The 13551-nt window shown below is 44.0% G+C and overlaps 1 protein-coding gene across 1 annotated transcript in view; it reads left to right on the top strand.

Annotated features, from left to right (window-relative positions):
- CACNG3 (calcium voltage-gated channel auxiliary subunit gamma 3) overlaps positions 1-7679 on the top strand; it is an 88876-nt gene extending 81197 nt beyond the window's left edge. The window contains exons 3-4 of the mRNA XM_028524923.2: positions 2437-2577; positions 6941-7679. Of these exons, the coding sequence (XP_028380724.1) occupies positions 2437-2577; positions 6941-7452 (653 nt within the window). The 3' untranslated portion in view covers positions 7453-7679. The remainder of the gene's footprint in view (positions 1-2436; positions 2578-6940) is intronic.
- Positions 7680-13551: the final 5872 nt, after the last annotated feature.

The following is a 13551-nucleotide window of genomic DNA, read 5'->3' as shown; positions in this document are numbered from 1 at the left end:
CTGCACTTTAAAGCCAAGCTGCTTTATCTCTCCATCTCTTAGCTTTCTCTATCTAGTCAGAAATGAGATTATAGTGTCATCCATCTGACAGAGTCATGAAAATTAAATAAACTAATGTACATTACACTTAGCTCCAGGATCAACATGTCATCATGGAGCTATATGTGTTAGCTCTTTTTGTTACATGAGATGAGTGATGGAGAAGTCCAGCTGCAGACATGGGCCTCACATTGACCAAGGCACAGGGAGAACTTGGGATTTAATGTTATTTATTTGTAACTTCTTTAATGAGCATGTGTATACAGTTCACTTGAAAGGAGAATTCTAAGACATTGATGAATTTTATTAGGGAGTGTTTTTGTTTCTTTTTAAACTGCTATTAAAATAAAAACTCCAAGAAGTTGGCCCATTCAGATTATGCATGTAACTCATCACTCAAGAAGTGTTTTTACAATTAAAATAATTTTTAGCTCTATTCATGGCTGCTAGTCTGCAGATGGGCTATGGGCCTGTGTATGAGCCTTTAATCACTTAACAATGTTAAGTGGTATGGGGTCAATTTGAAAATTATGTTGTAATTTTTACAACATGAACATACCATTTATCTTCTTTCAGTCCTTACCCATTTATGAAGACTTACCCAAATGCTTACTAGGATGTCTTTATACCAGCAGCCCAAACAGATTTGCTGTGAGGAATAAAGGCCATATTTAGAGACATGGCTTAACCAAAGTTTGGGGATGACAGAGATTACTTGGGCCCCTCAAAAGAGGACTTTAAAGTCATACCCAGTGGGGTTTCACCAGAGTGCTCATAGTTCTTCTTTGTTTTTCTTTCCTAATTGATGAAACATTGTGATGTTTGCCCTGCTGAAGACTAAACAGAACTGTGACTTCTATTTCACAATTTGCAAAACTCGTTTTAAGTCCTTCAGAGCAGTCCGTTGTTTTTCTGACAAAATATGTTTCTTCCTCTGGAAAGATGGGGAACCTTACCATGGTTTACTTATGCTCCACCATTAGCCACAGAACCAGACTGAGGTTAAGGAGGGACCTTAACCAGCATACAAATTTCCTGCTGAGAATATGGGAACCATTGACCCAACTACATAGGGCCAGGGCATGTTCCTGCAGTGGTCCCTGGTCCCCAGTGTTTGTGATGCCAGTTCCTGGTGTGACTACGCTATAGTGGGATGGGATTCTGCACAATAATTTTTCTGCTGTTTCCTCCTTCCTGCATGCTGTTTAGTAAGAGACAGCTTAAATTTACAGCAGAAAGTTTATTTGCCCACAGGTCCTGGGGACCAGAGATGCCCCATAATAGAACACTGGACTTGGCCAACCCCTGCTCAGACACTGATGGTGGAACTACACTGGAATAAGCTTCCCTTCCCTGCCCCAAAGACCCCAACAACTGCAGGTAGTTTAGAAAGAAGAGAGAAGGAAGGAAGACAGTAAAATCTATTTGTTCTGAAGCCACCACATGTCCACTGGGCTAAAGCAAATCCTGAATAGGAACCAACCAACTTAGGAAGAAATGGCAGTGGCAGCCATCTGGTTGGAGGCAGACAAGTGTATCCAGGGTTCTCAGGCTTTGCTATACCACATTTGGGTATAGCAAATACCCAATGGGGTTGGCCACAATGGGGCTGGCCACCAACGAATCACCAAATGGTTCCTGTACCACATGGAACAGCCACGCTTATACATCTCATAACCACACATTTCAAATATACACACCAACCCAATGCTGTGCAAATGTAGGTGTGTGCTGGGGAAAAGCCTGCATTTTGGTAACTATAGATTAATTTCATGGGAATCCCAGGACCTGGGTTGGCTATATATTTATAGGGCCCAGTGCAAAATGAAAATCCTGGGCTCCTGGTATAATATGTAGGCAAAAACAAAATTTTCCTTTCTTTTGCAATCTCTCTCTTTTAGCCCAGCAGAATGTCTTACATTTGCTATTTAATATCACATACCTTTCTGCATGGGGACACTCAAAGGTGCCTGGGGCTTGCACCCAACCCTGATTCTCTTTATGTCCGTGTCCAACCCCCACCAGGAGTACAGAGTAGCAGTGGTCATTCTTTGGACAGAGAAGTGGCAGCTGAGGACCCATCCCAAGGAGAAGGGGAGTTGGTGATGTGGTGGGTGGTGGGATCCCGCGTGAGTCAAGGCTCCAAGCCCCCGGTGTATGCTGTGATGGTCCATCAGACTTCCTTACAAAACACAGATTCAAAACTAAAATGATTAATAAATTCAGAATATTGACTGCAAAGGTGCCCAAGCACAGGGCCTGGTGACTGCACAACCCTCATGCTCATGTTAGACACAGGCTCTGTCCCCGGCTCTCACACTGTCCCTATAGGCATCCCATGCCCGGGCCTGGGGCTGGCTAGGGACCAGGCAGAGCCCTCTCTCCTTCTCTTTGCAGGGGCTGTGAGGGCCTCCAGCATCTTCCCTATCCTCAGCGTCACGTTGCTCTTCTTCGGCGGGCTCTGTGTGGCAGCCAGCGAGTTCCACCGCAGCAGACACAATGTCATCCTTAGCGCAGGCATCTTTTTCGTCTCTGCAGGTGAGCACTTGGCCCCAACCCTGAGATCTGCACAGACACTGAACCTTTGCTGCCATGGCCATGGGGACAAGGAAAAGCAAGAAAATGCTCAACTTGTTATGTTAAGAATGAGGGCCCATAAGCTTTAATCAGAACCAGAGATGCTGACACTCTAGCTAAGGGTGGCATGAAGGAAGGACAGAAGACAGGTGGCAAGGTCAACCCAGAGAAGGCAAGACTGACTAATAAGAGAGTGTATGTCTATGCTTGCACACAGTGGGCAGGGGGCATGTGTGGTGTGTATAGTTTGTGACCTGAAAGACTGAGTCAGTGTGCTTGAAAGGGGTCCAACGTTTTGTTCACTGGGGTCTCTTCATACACTATCTTTGGCCTTTTCAGGTATGTGTTTGTCTGTTTACTATTGTTCACAGCTCTTCAAGTGCTTGAATCTTTATAACTTAGCTCTAGGAACAAGGGAAACCCCAGAAATGCCAGGGCAGATGTTGTAGTCAATGGCAGCCCTGACCAGAAGGCAGCCCAGAGTGGCTAGGAGGATGAGAGACAACCTTAGGGAAGGGGTCCTACTCTGCTTTCTCTCTCTGCCCTTCATCTCCATCCTCCTCCATGCTCCTCATCTACCTCTCTTTCCTCTGGGTTTCCTTCCATCTCCTCACCATCTTCTCCCACCCCACCCTTCAATCAATGCCATCTGAATGAAATGCTTTGGGAAAGCAAAGAACAAAGTAGAGGGCTGGTAGAAGGGGGCTTCCCTCTTTGGTGATGACCTTCAAGCTTTGCCCGATAATGGCAGAATATTTATTGAAATGGGAATATTGGATAATTGCATAAAGTGGTGGGTAAGAGATGCCTACCCTCCTGGATTTGAATTCTGGCTCTACCTGTGGGGCGCTGGGTATGTTACCAACTCCCTGTAACTTGGTTTCCTCCACTGTAAAATGATAATAATACTGTTTACTTCATAGTGTTGTTGGAAATGGGCTGAACATAAAAAGAACAATATTACTTTCTAGTATTGGAAAAGCAGCAATGACATAATCTTAGTCCCTATAAACCCTTCTCTCATTCCTTCCCCACTGTTTCACCTCCTGTGAAGTGAGGAAATTAGACTGAGTCCTGCTCTAAATCTCTAGGTACTGGCTGCAGCAATAGAACTTAAAGAAGGCTGCCATCTTGCCTCAGAGATGTGGTCACACAAAGGTGGCTGTTGCCCTGGCCACACTCTGTGCAGACAGAGGGTCAAACTGACAAAGTCAGAGACTTGTGTTACCAACAAGACCTCCTGAGCCCCAACTGACCAAGAGGATGATGTATTGTGTGGACATGAGGGCATGAGGGTTTCCTTGACAGGAGAAGATCATTATTTTGTCCCCTGAGGGGATTGTTAGGGAAGATTGTGTCACCAGCAACTTTCTTCTCACAGGAGGCACTGTGAGAGATGTCAAGCTGATTAGACACCAGGAAACTGGGAAATCTGAGGGCAGTAGCGAAAGCCCTGAGAAGCAGCCAGAAGTGTGGGATCAAGTCCTGGACCTCCCTCCCCCACTGACCTCTCCAAGGAACCTAAAGAACCTTGGTTTCTCCAGCTGTAGAAGGAAAGTTTGGAAGGATTCAGCAATATCTAAGGTTCTTTTTTGCTTAGCTGTTCTAAAGATCTATGGTCTCAGGCAAAAGCAATCAACGACTCTTTATTAAGCATCTACTATGTACCAGGCACTGTGCAAAATGCTGAAGAGCATGGGCTCTGAACCAGGCTCCCCTGTGCAAACATTGACTCTACTACTTCCCAGCTTTGTGACTTCAGGCAAGTCCTCTAACCTTTCTGTGCCTCAGTTTCTTCATCTGAAAAGCAGTGATAATAATGGTTCTACCTCTAAAAACTTTTAAGAGGATTAGATGTCTTGGTATAAAGTGCCTAGAACTGCCTAGCATACTGTAACTTCTCAATACACAGTAGCTTCTATTCTGTACATTGTTCCATTTAATTTTGATGCCATCTCAATTCATGCACTTATTCCACAAATATGCAGCACTCTTGCTGTGGGTCAGGCTCTGAGCTGGGAGATGCCTCCTTGGCACCAAACAAAATGACCCTACTACAGCCTGGGAGCAAGGAGCAAGTGGCTGCCCACATACCATCAGCTCTTCCTATATTGTGTTGCTGAAAATTGAATCTACCCATGGCTAAGGGACCATTCTCAGTTCAAATCCCACTTCCACCATTTCCTAGCTGTGTTGACTTGGGAAGTTACTTATGTTCTCTGTCTCTCAGTTTCCTCGTCTGTAAAAGAGTGGTAATTTTTTTTAAAGTGGGCTTGTTGTAATGCTTGAGATAGTGCATGCAAAGACTTTGCACAGTGCATAACAAATAGTAAGTGCCCTGTAAATAAATGACAACTCACTCGGCTTCCTGCCTTCTTTAACCTGATCTGACATCTGAGCCTCTCTTTGAACTTTTTTATTTCTCAACAAGACTTCCATTTGGAGTTCCCCAAACTTAACCCAAATTTTCCTGCTGGCAGAGGGAGTCAAGAGACATTGCAAGAAGCCACCTTCAGAGAGCTGAAATGTCTTTAAAGTCTGTCTCCCATCAACACTTAAAAATTCATGTGAATTCTGCTCTCTCCTTCTCACTATATTTATGTTCATTTTAATATAAAAGAATGTGCCTGTCCTACTAATCTTCAAGTGAAACTGACACTGCAGGAAGAGAAGCTGCTTTTCATCCTGTGGTTTGCTGCAGCCTGACATAGGGCTGTCTGTGTCACCCCAGATTAAGAACAGCTCAGTGACTAGAACTCGATGTCTACCTGATGAATGCCTGTGCAGAGTAATGCCAGGAGGACCCTGGCTAGAGGGAGACCTTGGCCCTGACCTCAAGGGATAAATCCTAGATGGAGTGTGGCTAAAGATCATGTTTAAAATATAAATTCCCCTTAATGCATGTTTTCCACCCAGTCAGAATTGTAGAAGTAGAGCACAGTCCAGTGGCTCCTGCTCTGCCAAGCTTTAACCTTTTGGTTGCTGGACCATGGGGAGATCTTGGGGATCTCTAGGAAGAGTGTGGGGTGCTCATGGAATGGAGGAAAGACTCAGGAGGCCACTGAAAATTATTATTTACCAATTGGTACTAGGAACTGTAATGAGGGACAGCCTCCATTCAGCAGAACCCTGCAGGTGGTCTGAATTTGAAGGCAAAAAGATGCCAGCTGATGAACCAACCTCTCTGAGTCATTGTTGGTATCAAGGCCTGGATGTGGCCCTTGGAACAAAGGGACAAAAAAAAAAGACATTCCACCTCAGAGCAATAATGTGAGAAAGGTGGTAAGACATGAGCAGAGCCCCCAAACCCCAGATTCTGTTGTTTCTTACTACTCCCTAGAGAATAAATTCCTCTCTGGTTGCCTCAGCAGCTATTCTTGTGCTATCCTGTTGGCACTTGGGAACACTAAGTTGGCAGACCTTGTCTGCTAGGAACATCACATTTGTGTTCTCTACATCCTGATGCTCTAACAACAGCTAATCTAAAGCAGTATCTTATCCTGTGCAGATAAGGAGACTTAGGAGCTACTGCACTTTCCCCACAGGCTGATTAGTTCTCCAGACTGCAGTTTGGGCCCCACACACATCTATTGGACAGCTGCAGCTGGATTTCCAATAAGCACTTCCAACTCAGTGTTTCCAAATCTCTTCCCTTCTCTAAATCTATTCTCTCTGCTATTACTTATTTTAGCTCAAGAAGCCCCAATGTCCTCATGACCCAAGCTAGCACCTTAGTAAGTCATTCTTCCTCTTACACTCCATAGTCAAAAGCCTTTCATTTCCTGGCTCACCTCTCTTCAATGTTCAGGATCCGGCTCAAATATCACCTTGTCTTCACAGGGAAGAGGCTTAGTCATCTCTCTCCCTTGGTCCTTAAATCATTTTGTCTATGTCTCTGATAGCACCCTTCTTGTCTGTTGCTCTAATTGCATTTACATGTCAGTCTCTCCTAGTAATGGTGAGGAACTCAGGGCAGGGACCTGTATCTCATTCACTACACCATCCTCATGACTTCCTGCTAAAGATTATGTTTTGATAGAGTGAATTGTTTCTAAGGGAAAAGACATGTGTTCCAAGTTCTACTGCACTTGCTGTGGGAGTCAGGTATCTTCTTTAGCTGAAGGCTCACCATCTGGGACTGAATTCTTCATTTTCCAAGAGACAGGCCATGCAGAAGAGCTCAGCAGGATTGGATTTCTTAGCCACAAATCCATTCTTCTCTCTCCCTGTTACCTCCACATTCTCTATAAATATTTCAAGACTGCAAGTGACAATTACCTCTGAGGTTTATTTAAAAATGATTTTTTCTTTTACCTTTTCTTAGGGTTAAGCAACATCATCGGCATCATAGTTTATATATCGGCCAATGCTGGGGACCCTGGGCAGCGTGACTCTAAAAAGAGCTACTCATATGGCTGGTCCTTCTACTTCGGAGCCTTCTCTTTCATCATCGCAGAAATTGTGGGGGTTGTTGCTGTGCATATCTACATAGAGAAACATCAACAGTTACGTGCCAAATCCCACTCAGAGCTCCTGAAGAAATCAACTTTTGCCCGCCTGCCGCCCTACAGGTACAGATTTCGGAGGCGGTCAAGTTCTCGTTCCACAGAGCCCAGGTCCCGAGACCTGTCCCCCATAAGCAAAGGCTTCCACACCATCCCTTCCACCGACATCTCAATGTTCACCCTCTCCCGGGACCCCTCAAAGATCACCATGGGGACCCTACTCAACTCTGACCGGGATCACACTTTTCTACAATTCCACAACTCCACACCCAAAGAGTTCAAGGAGTCGCTGCATAATGATCTGGCCAACAGGCGCACCACACCTGTTTGAACTGCCCTCTGCCATCTGCCCTCCTCCCAGCACAGCCCTGGGAGATGCACAGAGGTGTCTCTGAGGTTGCATGACATGGTCCTCGTGATGGTATTATTTTTTACAAAGAATGAAACCAAATGGACTCAGCCCTCTCCCACATTCTGTCCCTCACCCTTCAGGTCCTAGCTAAGTCCTCAGTTCCTCCCCCCTCTTCAAGCCAATCCTGTGACACCATTCTCTGTGTATCTGTGCCAGATGTTTTCCCTTCTTCCTTCTTTACTGGAAGGACCTCCATATTCTTCCCTCCATGGAAGAGGATTTCGCTCAAAGTCACAGGTGGTGGTTTGGGGGGAGGATCCCCAAATACCCAGGTATCTGCACAGTTGTCTCTATTGTCCACTCACAAATCCTCAGGACACCAACTGCCCAGGTGGCCCTGAGGGAGGCATTCACCTTTCCGTGTTAGAAAAACAGGACCAGAAATCAAAGCTGTCAGAGCCCTGAAGCAGCTAATGTATTAAGCACTCGTGTAATTAAAAGTTTTGCCTTGTAACCAACTGAGCCAAAGTGTTTTGTTGCTTCTGGTTATTTCCTGCACAAACTCACTGCCCTGTGGTTGAACTGGAAGCTGAGCTTTATTCATCCATACTCTGGCCAATAGATAGGATACCCCTTCACCTCTTGAGGACAGAAAGGTGCTCCCACCAGTGTCAGAGTTGGGGTGTCCCTCACCTGAACCCCTGGGATAGTTGGAGGCCAGAACGTGTTCAAAAACCTGGTTCTTGCACCTATTAGCTCTAGGATCTTGGCTACATCCATCTAACCTTCAAGGCTCAGTCTTCCCATCTTAAAAATAGAACATGGTATAGTGCTGTCCTCCATAGACTTGTGAGGTGTAAAGAAAACAACACATGTAGAACAATTACCACATTGTAAATTATATCTATGTGTAAATATACAAGAGGTACCCCCAAAATCTGGAATTTATTTATAAAAAATTATGTATTTGTTCTTACACGTTTAAACTTCAGTCACCTTCAAAGTGCTCTCCATTTGATACAATGCATCTATTGAGACATTTTTTCACTGCTCAAAACAGTTTTTGAACTCATCAATTTTGATGCCTTTTTGTGCTTCTACCATTTTGTTTCACCTCTTCCACATTGGCAAAACCTTTCCCTTCGAGGACTTTTTTTCATCTACAGTGTGGGTGGGCACAAGGGTTATGCCGTTTTTGGTAAAAACCTGAACACTCAGTGGTGTGAGTAGGTGCACTCGTAAATCACCCATCATGAAATGGGCAAATGTGTTGAAAAAGCCTTCAAAAAAATTCAAAGAAGCCAAAGCCAGACTCTCACAACAATGCCAGCTGCTACACTGATACAAATGGGTTCCTAGAACACTCACTTAGTGTGGAAAGCTTGTACTAAAAGGAACCCGCCCTCCAGAAGATAATTCTGGGATTTTTGGACCTCCCCCAAATTTATGTATACTCATATATATTCCTCCACATACTCATATGGGGTGGATTCTAGATAGAATGAACATAGCATTAGTTTTCTCAGGCTGCTATAACTGAGTCCCATAGACTGTGTGGCTTTAACAACAGATAATTCTTTTTCACAGTTCTGGAGGCTGGAAGTCCAAGATTAGGGTGCAGGCCAGCTGGGCTCTTGATAAGATGAGAGCCCTCCTCCTGGCTTATAGATGGCCACCTTCTCTCTTTGCCCACAGATGGCAAAGAGAAAGTGAATATGTTCTCTCTCTGTCTCTCTTTCTCCCTCTTCTTACAAAGCCAGTAATCCCATCAAAAGGGCCATATCCTCATAACTCATCTGACCCTAATTACCTCCCCCAAAAAACATCTCCAAATGTCATCACATGGGGAGTTAGGGCTAAATGTATAAATTTGGGAGAAACAAATCAGTCCATAGCAAGCAGTATTGTAGGAATATAAAAGCCAATGGAGCTGTTCTATATTGAGGGGGAGGGGTGTGTTTTGCACAGGCTCAGAGGTTGTTGGGGGCAAAAGTGGAAGGACTTTTGAATATTTTGAATATTTGATATCAGCACAAGAGATTGATGTTACCTCTACCAGCACTGACTTTCTAGAGCTGTGGGACACACCCCCAAGCACTTCGAGCTTCAAAGAGGTTTCCCATTTTAAGCTCTCCTGACCCTAAGGAGAAGAGCTATGGTCACAAGAGCTCACATTTACCTAACATTGCTGTGTACCCAGCTGTGTTCTAGCACTGCACACATATTGCATCATTTCATCCTCCCAGTAATGTCCTCACTTACCAAGGAGGAACCTGAAGCAAGAGAGGTGACATGACTTGCCTGGGAAACTAGTCACTTGTCCACACTCACATGGTGAACTTGATTATTGAGCACAAACCAATAACAATTTATTTTAACACTTGTGTCATTGCATTCAAACTCCACTCACATAAATCAGATTATCTCATTGGATTCTGAAAACATTCCAATGCATTGGAATTATCATCTGCATTTTGGCAGGTGAGGAAATAGAGGTTTGAGGAGAGTAAGTGTCTTAGGAGCTAATGATCAGGGCCAGCATTTAAAGCCAAGCCTCTGCTTTCTAACTGGACTGATTTCCTCCGAATCTGTTATTGGAGGATAACCCTTGTGAAGTTTCATATCTGCATACCACATCAATGATCCTCTACCTAATGCTTCTCTATAAATTGACTCAGTTTCTACTTCAATAAATATATCTTGAAACTGAAGTTTATACCACTACTATCAAAAGGTTACTGGAATGACTTGCCATATGTAAATGGTAACTGGGAAAAGAAACACAATAAAAACAACACAATCACTTCATATTCTAGCTGCTGCCTATTCTGAGCTAAGGACTAGTTGCCTGCTCTTTATGGAAAGGATATAACCCAAATGTTAGAAAGATGTCAAAGGTGTTCTCACACCAGAGAAGATCCTTCTCTTAATCAGAGAGACCTGGAAAGGGGATCACTTTCTGTCTACGGGGTTGGATGCTCTCTCATACCTAGCCATGGGTCATATCCTACAATCGCATTCTGAGCATTGGGAAAAGTGGTTCTTGGCACTGTGAAGAGGGAAGGATCTTAGAGATGGATGGAGTAGCTGATGAATACCGTGAGGTAGGAAAGGCAGTGACTTGCAGCCCTGGGAACTAGGAGTTTGTCAAAACCAAGGCATCTCGGAAGTTGATCAGAGATGGAGAGAAAGGTCTCAGGGGCTAAACTAGCTGAATGCCTGCTCTGGAGACCAAGGTACAAAGCCCATCACAAAGGCCATAGAGCTGGAGGAGAGATGTAGACTCCGAACCCTGAAAGGACCTCAAGCACAGCCTCTAGCTCCCATCTTTGCAAGACTTTGGCACATGGGCCTCAGAGTGCCTTTGCTTGAAGAGCACTCTGGACCCAGCTGGTAGTATCAGATAAATATTAGTACTATTGTTCCTGGTTCACATCCAGGATCCTGGCAATTTTGGTCCTCCAAGGTCCCCATGTGTGTGCCAAGCAATGTGTTGTGAACCCCTCTTCTTTTGTCATTTAATCCTAGCCTTAGAGGCAGGAGCTACTGTTGACCCCATTGGCTAGATGTGATGCTACTCCCTCCCCTAGCCCAGTAATTTCTGGACCAGCAGCATTCTACTACCAACCTCAAGACCAGAACCCTTGTGGTTCCCTTTCATGCTTCTCTGCTCTGCTGCATCCAGAGCTGACCTTTTGCCAAGTCATGTCTCTACCTTTCTGGAGGGGAAAGGCAGCTTGACATAGCATTCATACTCACAAACTCTGCAGCTGTGTCTGTTCAGAGTTTAATCCTAGCTCTGCATTTATCAGCCATGAGAACTTCAACAAGATAATTTCCTCATATCTCAACTTTTCCATCTGTAAAATGGACACAAAACAGTACTTAACATAATACATTTATACTGTTCTCGCATTTATATTTTTCTTGCATGGGCCTTTTTCTACCTTGTCAGTCTTACTTTCCACATCATGTCAACACACAACTTTGCTCCAATTAGGCCAGTATCCACAGTGTGCCCTGGCTATACCATATTATTCCCAACTCCTTGACTTTGTTTATGAATGTTATTTCTGCCTGAAATGTTTTCCCTTGTTCTTTCTAAATCCTGTCCATTCTTTAAGGCCAAGATCAAGCCTGTCCCTCCCATAAAGTCTTAAGTGACTCCTAGGCTACATAATCTCTTGCTTGTGGGAATCATTCATTCATTCATTCATTCATTCACTCATCCATTCAACTAGCACTTATTATCCAGTGCCTACTATGTGCCAGAAGTAGCAATAATCTCAATAGATATGACCATTTCCCTCATGGATCTCTCAGTCCAGTGGGGGAATCAAGCACTAAATAAGTGAATACACAAATCATCATCATTTGAAATTGTGATCTGGGTCCTCAGGGAAAAATATAGTTCACAAAGTACAAAGGAATATAAACAGGGGTCTCTGATTTTGATGGAGGGTCAGAGAAGAGGAGATGGCAGACATAAGGAAGCAGACATAAAGGAAGAGTTAATGTTACCCAAGTAAAAAGAGGAGAATGGGGAGGGGGGATACAACGTGTGCAAAGGCCCTGAGACCCTATAGTCCCTAGTAGGTGGACATGACCATGGATTGGACACAGCCTTGTACCCAGCCACAGTTGATTGGATCACATATTGTACCTGATATAAGGCCAGACAATTCATTTATAGGATGGCCAGAGGCCTAGGATTTGTGACTGGACATAAAAAGGTAAACTGAGTAAATCAGGTAATCTCCACTGAATATTATAACTAAGATACAGAAAGCAGTTACTAGTTGGCTAGGGGAAGCAGAACAGAAAAGATATAAGGACACTGGGGCTAGGGCAGCAACAATAGGCCAAATTCAAGCTGAAGCTATTTTTTATAAAATTGTTTGGTGAAGAGAGGACACCCTTGTAAAGGTTTCCTATTGTACTTAAACAAAATCCAAAATTTTGACATGGTCTTCAAGATCTTGCATTATCAAGACCATGCTAACCTATCCAAACCTTTTCCGTGCCACCTTGCATCATGCTGCCTACACTCTAGTCTTGTGTCCTCCCCTCTCAATTCCTTGATCCAGCCAAACACATTTCTGCCTCAGGGCCTTTGCACCCACTGTTCCTGCTGCTTGAAATCTCTTCCATCTCTGTATGGCTGGCCCCTTCTCATCTTTTAGATCTGAGCTAACATGTCACCTCTACAGAAAGGTCTTCCTTCACCAATGCTCAAAAGTAGATCTCCTATTATTCTTTAATATAATTCATAATTATTCCCTTAATAGCTCAAAGTCTGTAATATTTTATTTTTATGTCTTATTTTACTTACTAAAATATACATTCTATTGCTTCTCAGCCTTTTTTCTAAGATCAAGTGCAGTAAACCATACATTCTGTGGAAACGGCGTACCTGATTGTCTTGTTCTCCACTATTGTCTTCTGTGCCAAGTACAGAGCTACTCATCTGGTGCTCAAATATTGGAAGGAAGGAAGAAGGAAGGAAGGGAGGGAGGGAGGAGGGGAGGAAGGTGGTGTCTGAGAGCTAGTAAATCATAGCCTAAAATCAAAGCCACCAAGAAGGCAATGGAAAAGGCAAGCCACCAGGCTGAAAGCAAGCAACTCCTGGATGTTAGCTTAAAGTTGTGGAATGCTGATTGTCTCTTTGTAAATAAAACCAAAACCAAACAAAAGCCAATTTTGAGATGGCGGTCTGAACTTCATGGGTCCTTCTCTGATGCTTTAAGTGAGAATCTTTTGGCCTCAAGTAACACCCAAATCTAACTTAACTAGCTTGTATTCATCAGGCTGTCATAACAAACAAACCCCCAAATCTCAGGGGCTTAACCCAATAAAAACATTTATTTCCCACTCACACAAAGACCAATGGCTAAGCAGCACTTCCAGATCACTCTGCCCCAGGAAGTAACTCAGGAAACCAAGCTATTTCTGTCTTATAGTTCTGCCATCATGTGGCTTCAGGGCCTTTTCATCATTTCATCTACCTGGATTGGAGGAAAAAGAGGGGGCTGGTGATGAGAAGGTAAAGGATCATGCACCAAAACTTAATCACCTTGA

The sequence above is a fragment of the Phyllostomus discolor genome, chromosome 3, assembly GCF_004126475.2.
Source record: "Phyllostomus discolor isolate MPI-MPIP mPhyDis1 chromosome 3, mPhyDis1.pri.v3, whole genome shotgun sequence".
Lineage (NCBI taxonomy): Eukaryota > Metazoa > Chordata > Mammalia > Chiroptera > Phyllostomidae > Phyllostomus > Phyllostomus discolor.
The sequence above is the reverse complement of the archived record's forward strand: the minus strand, read 5'-3'. Positions and strand labels throughout refer to the sequence as shown.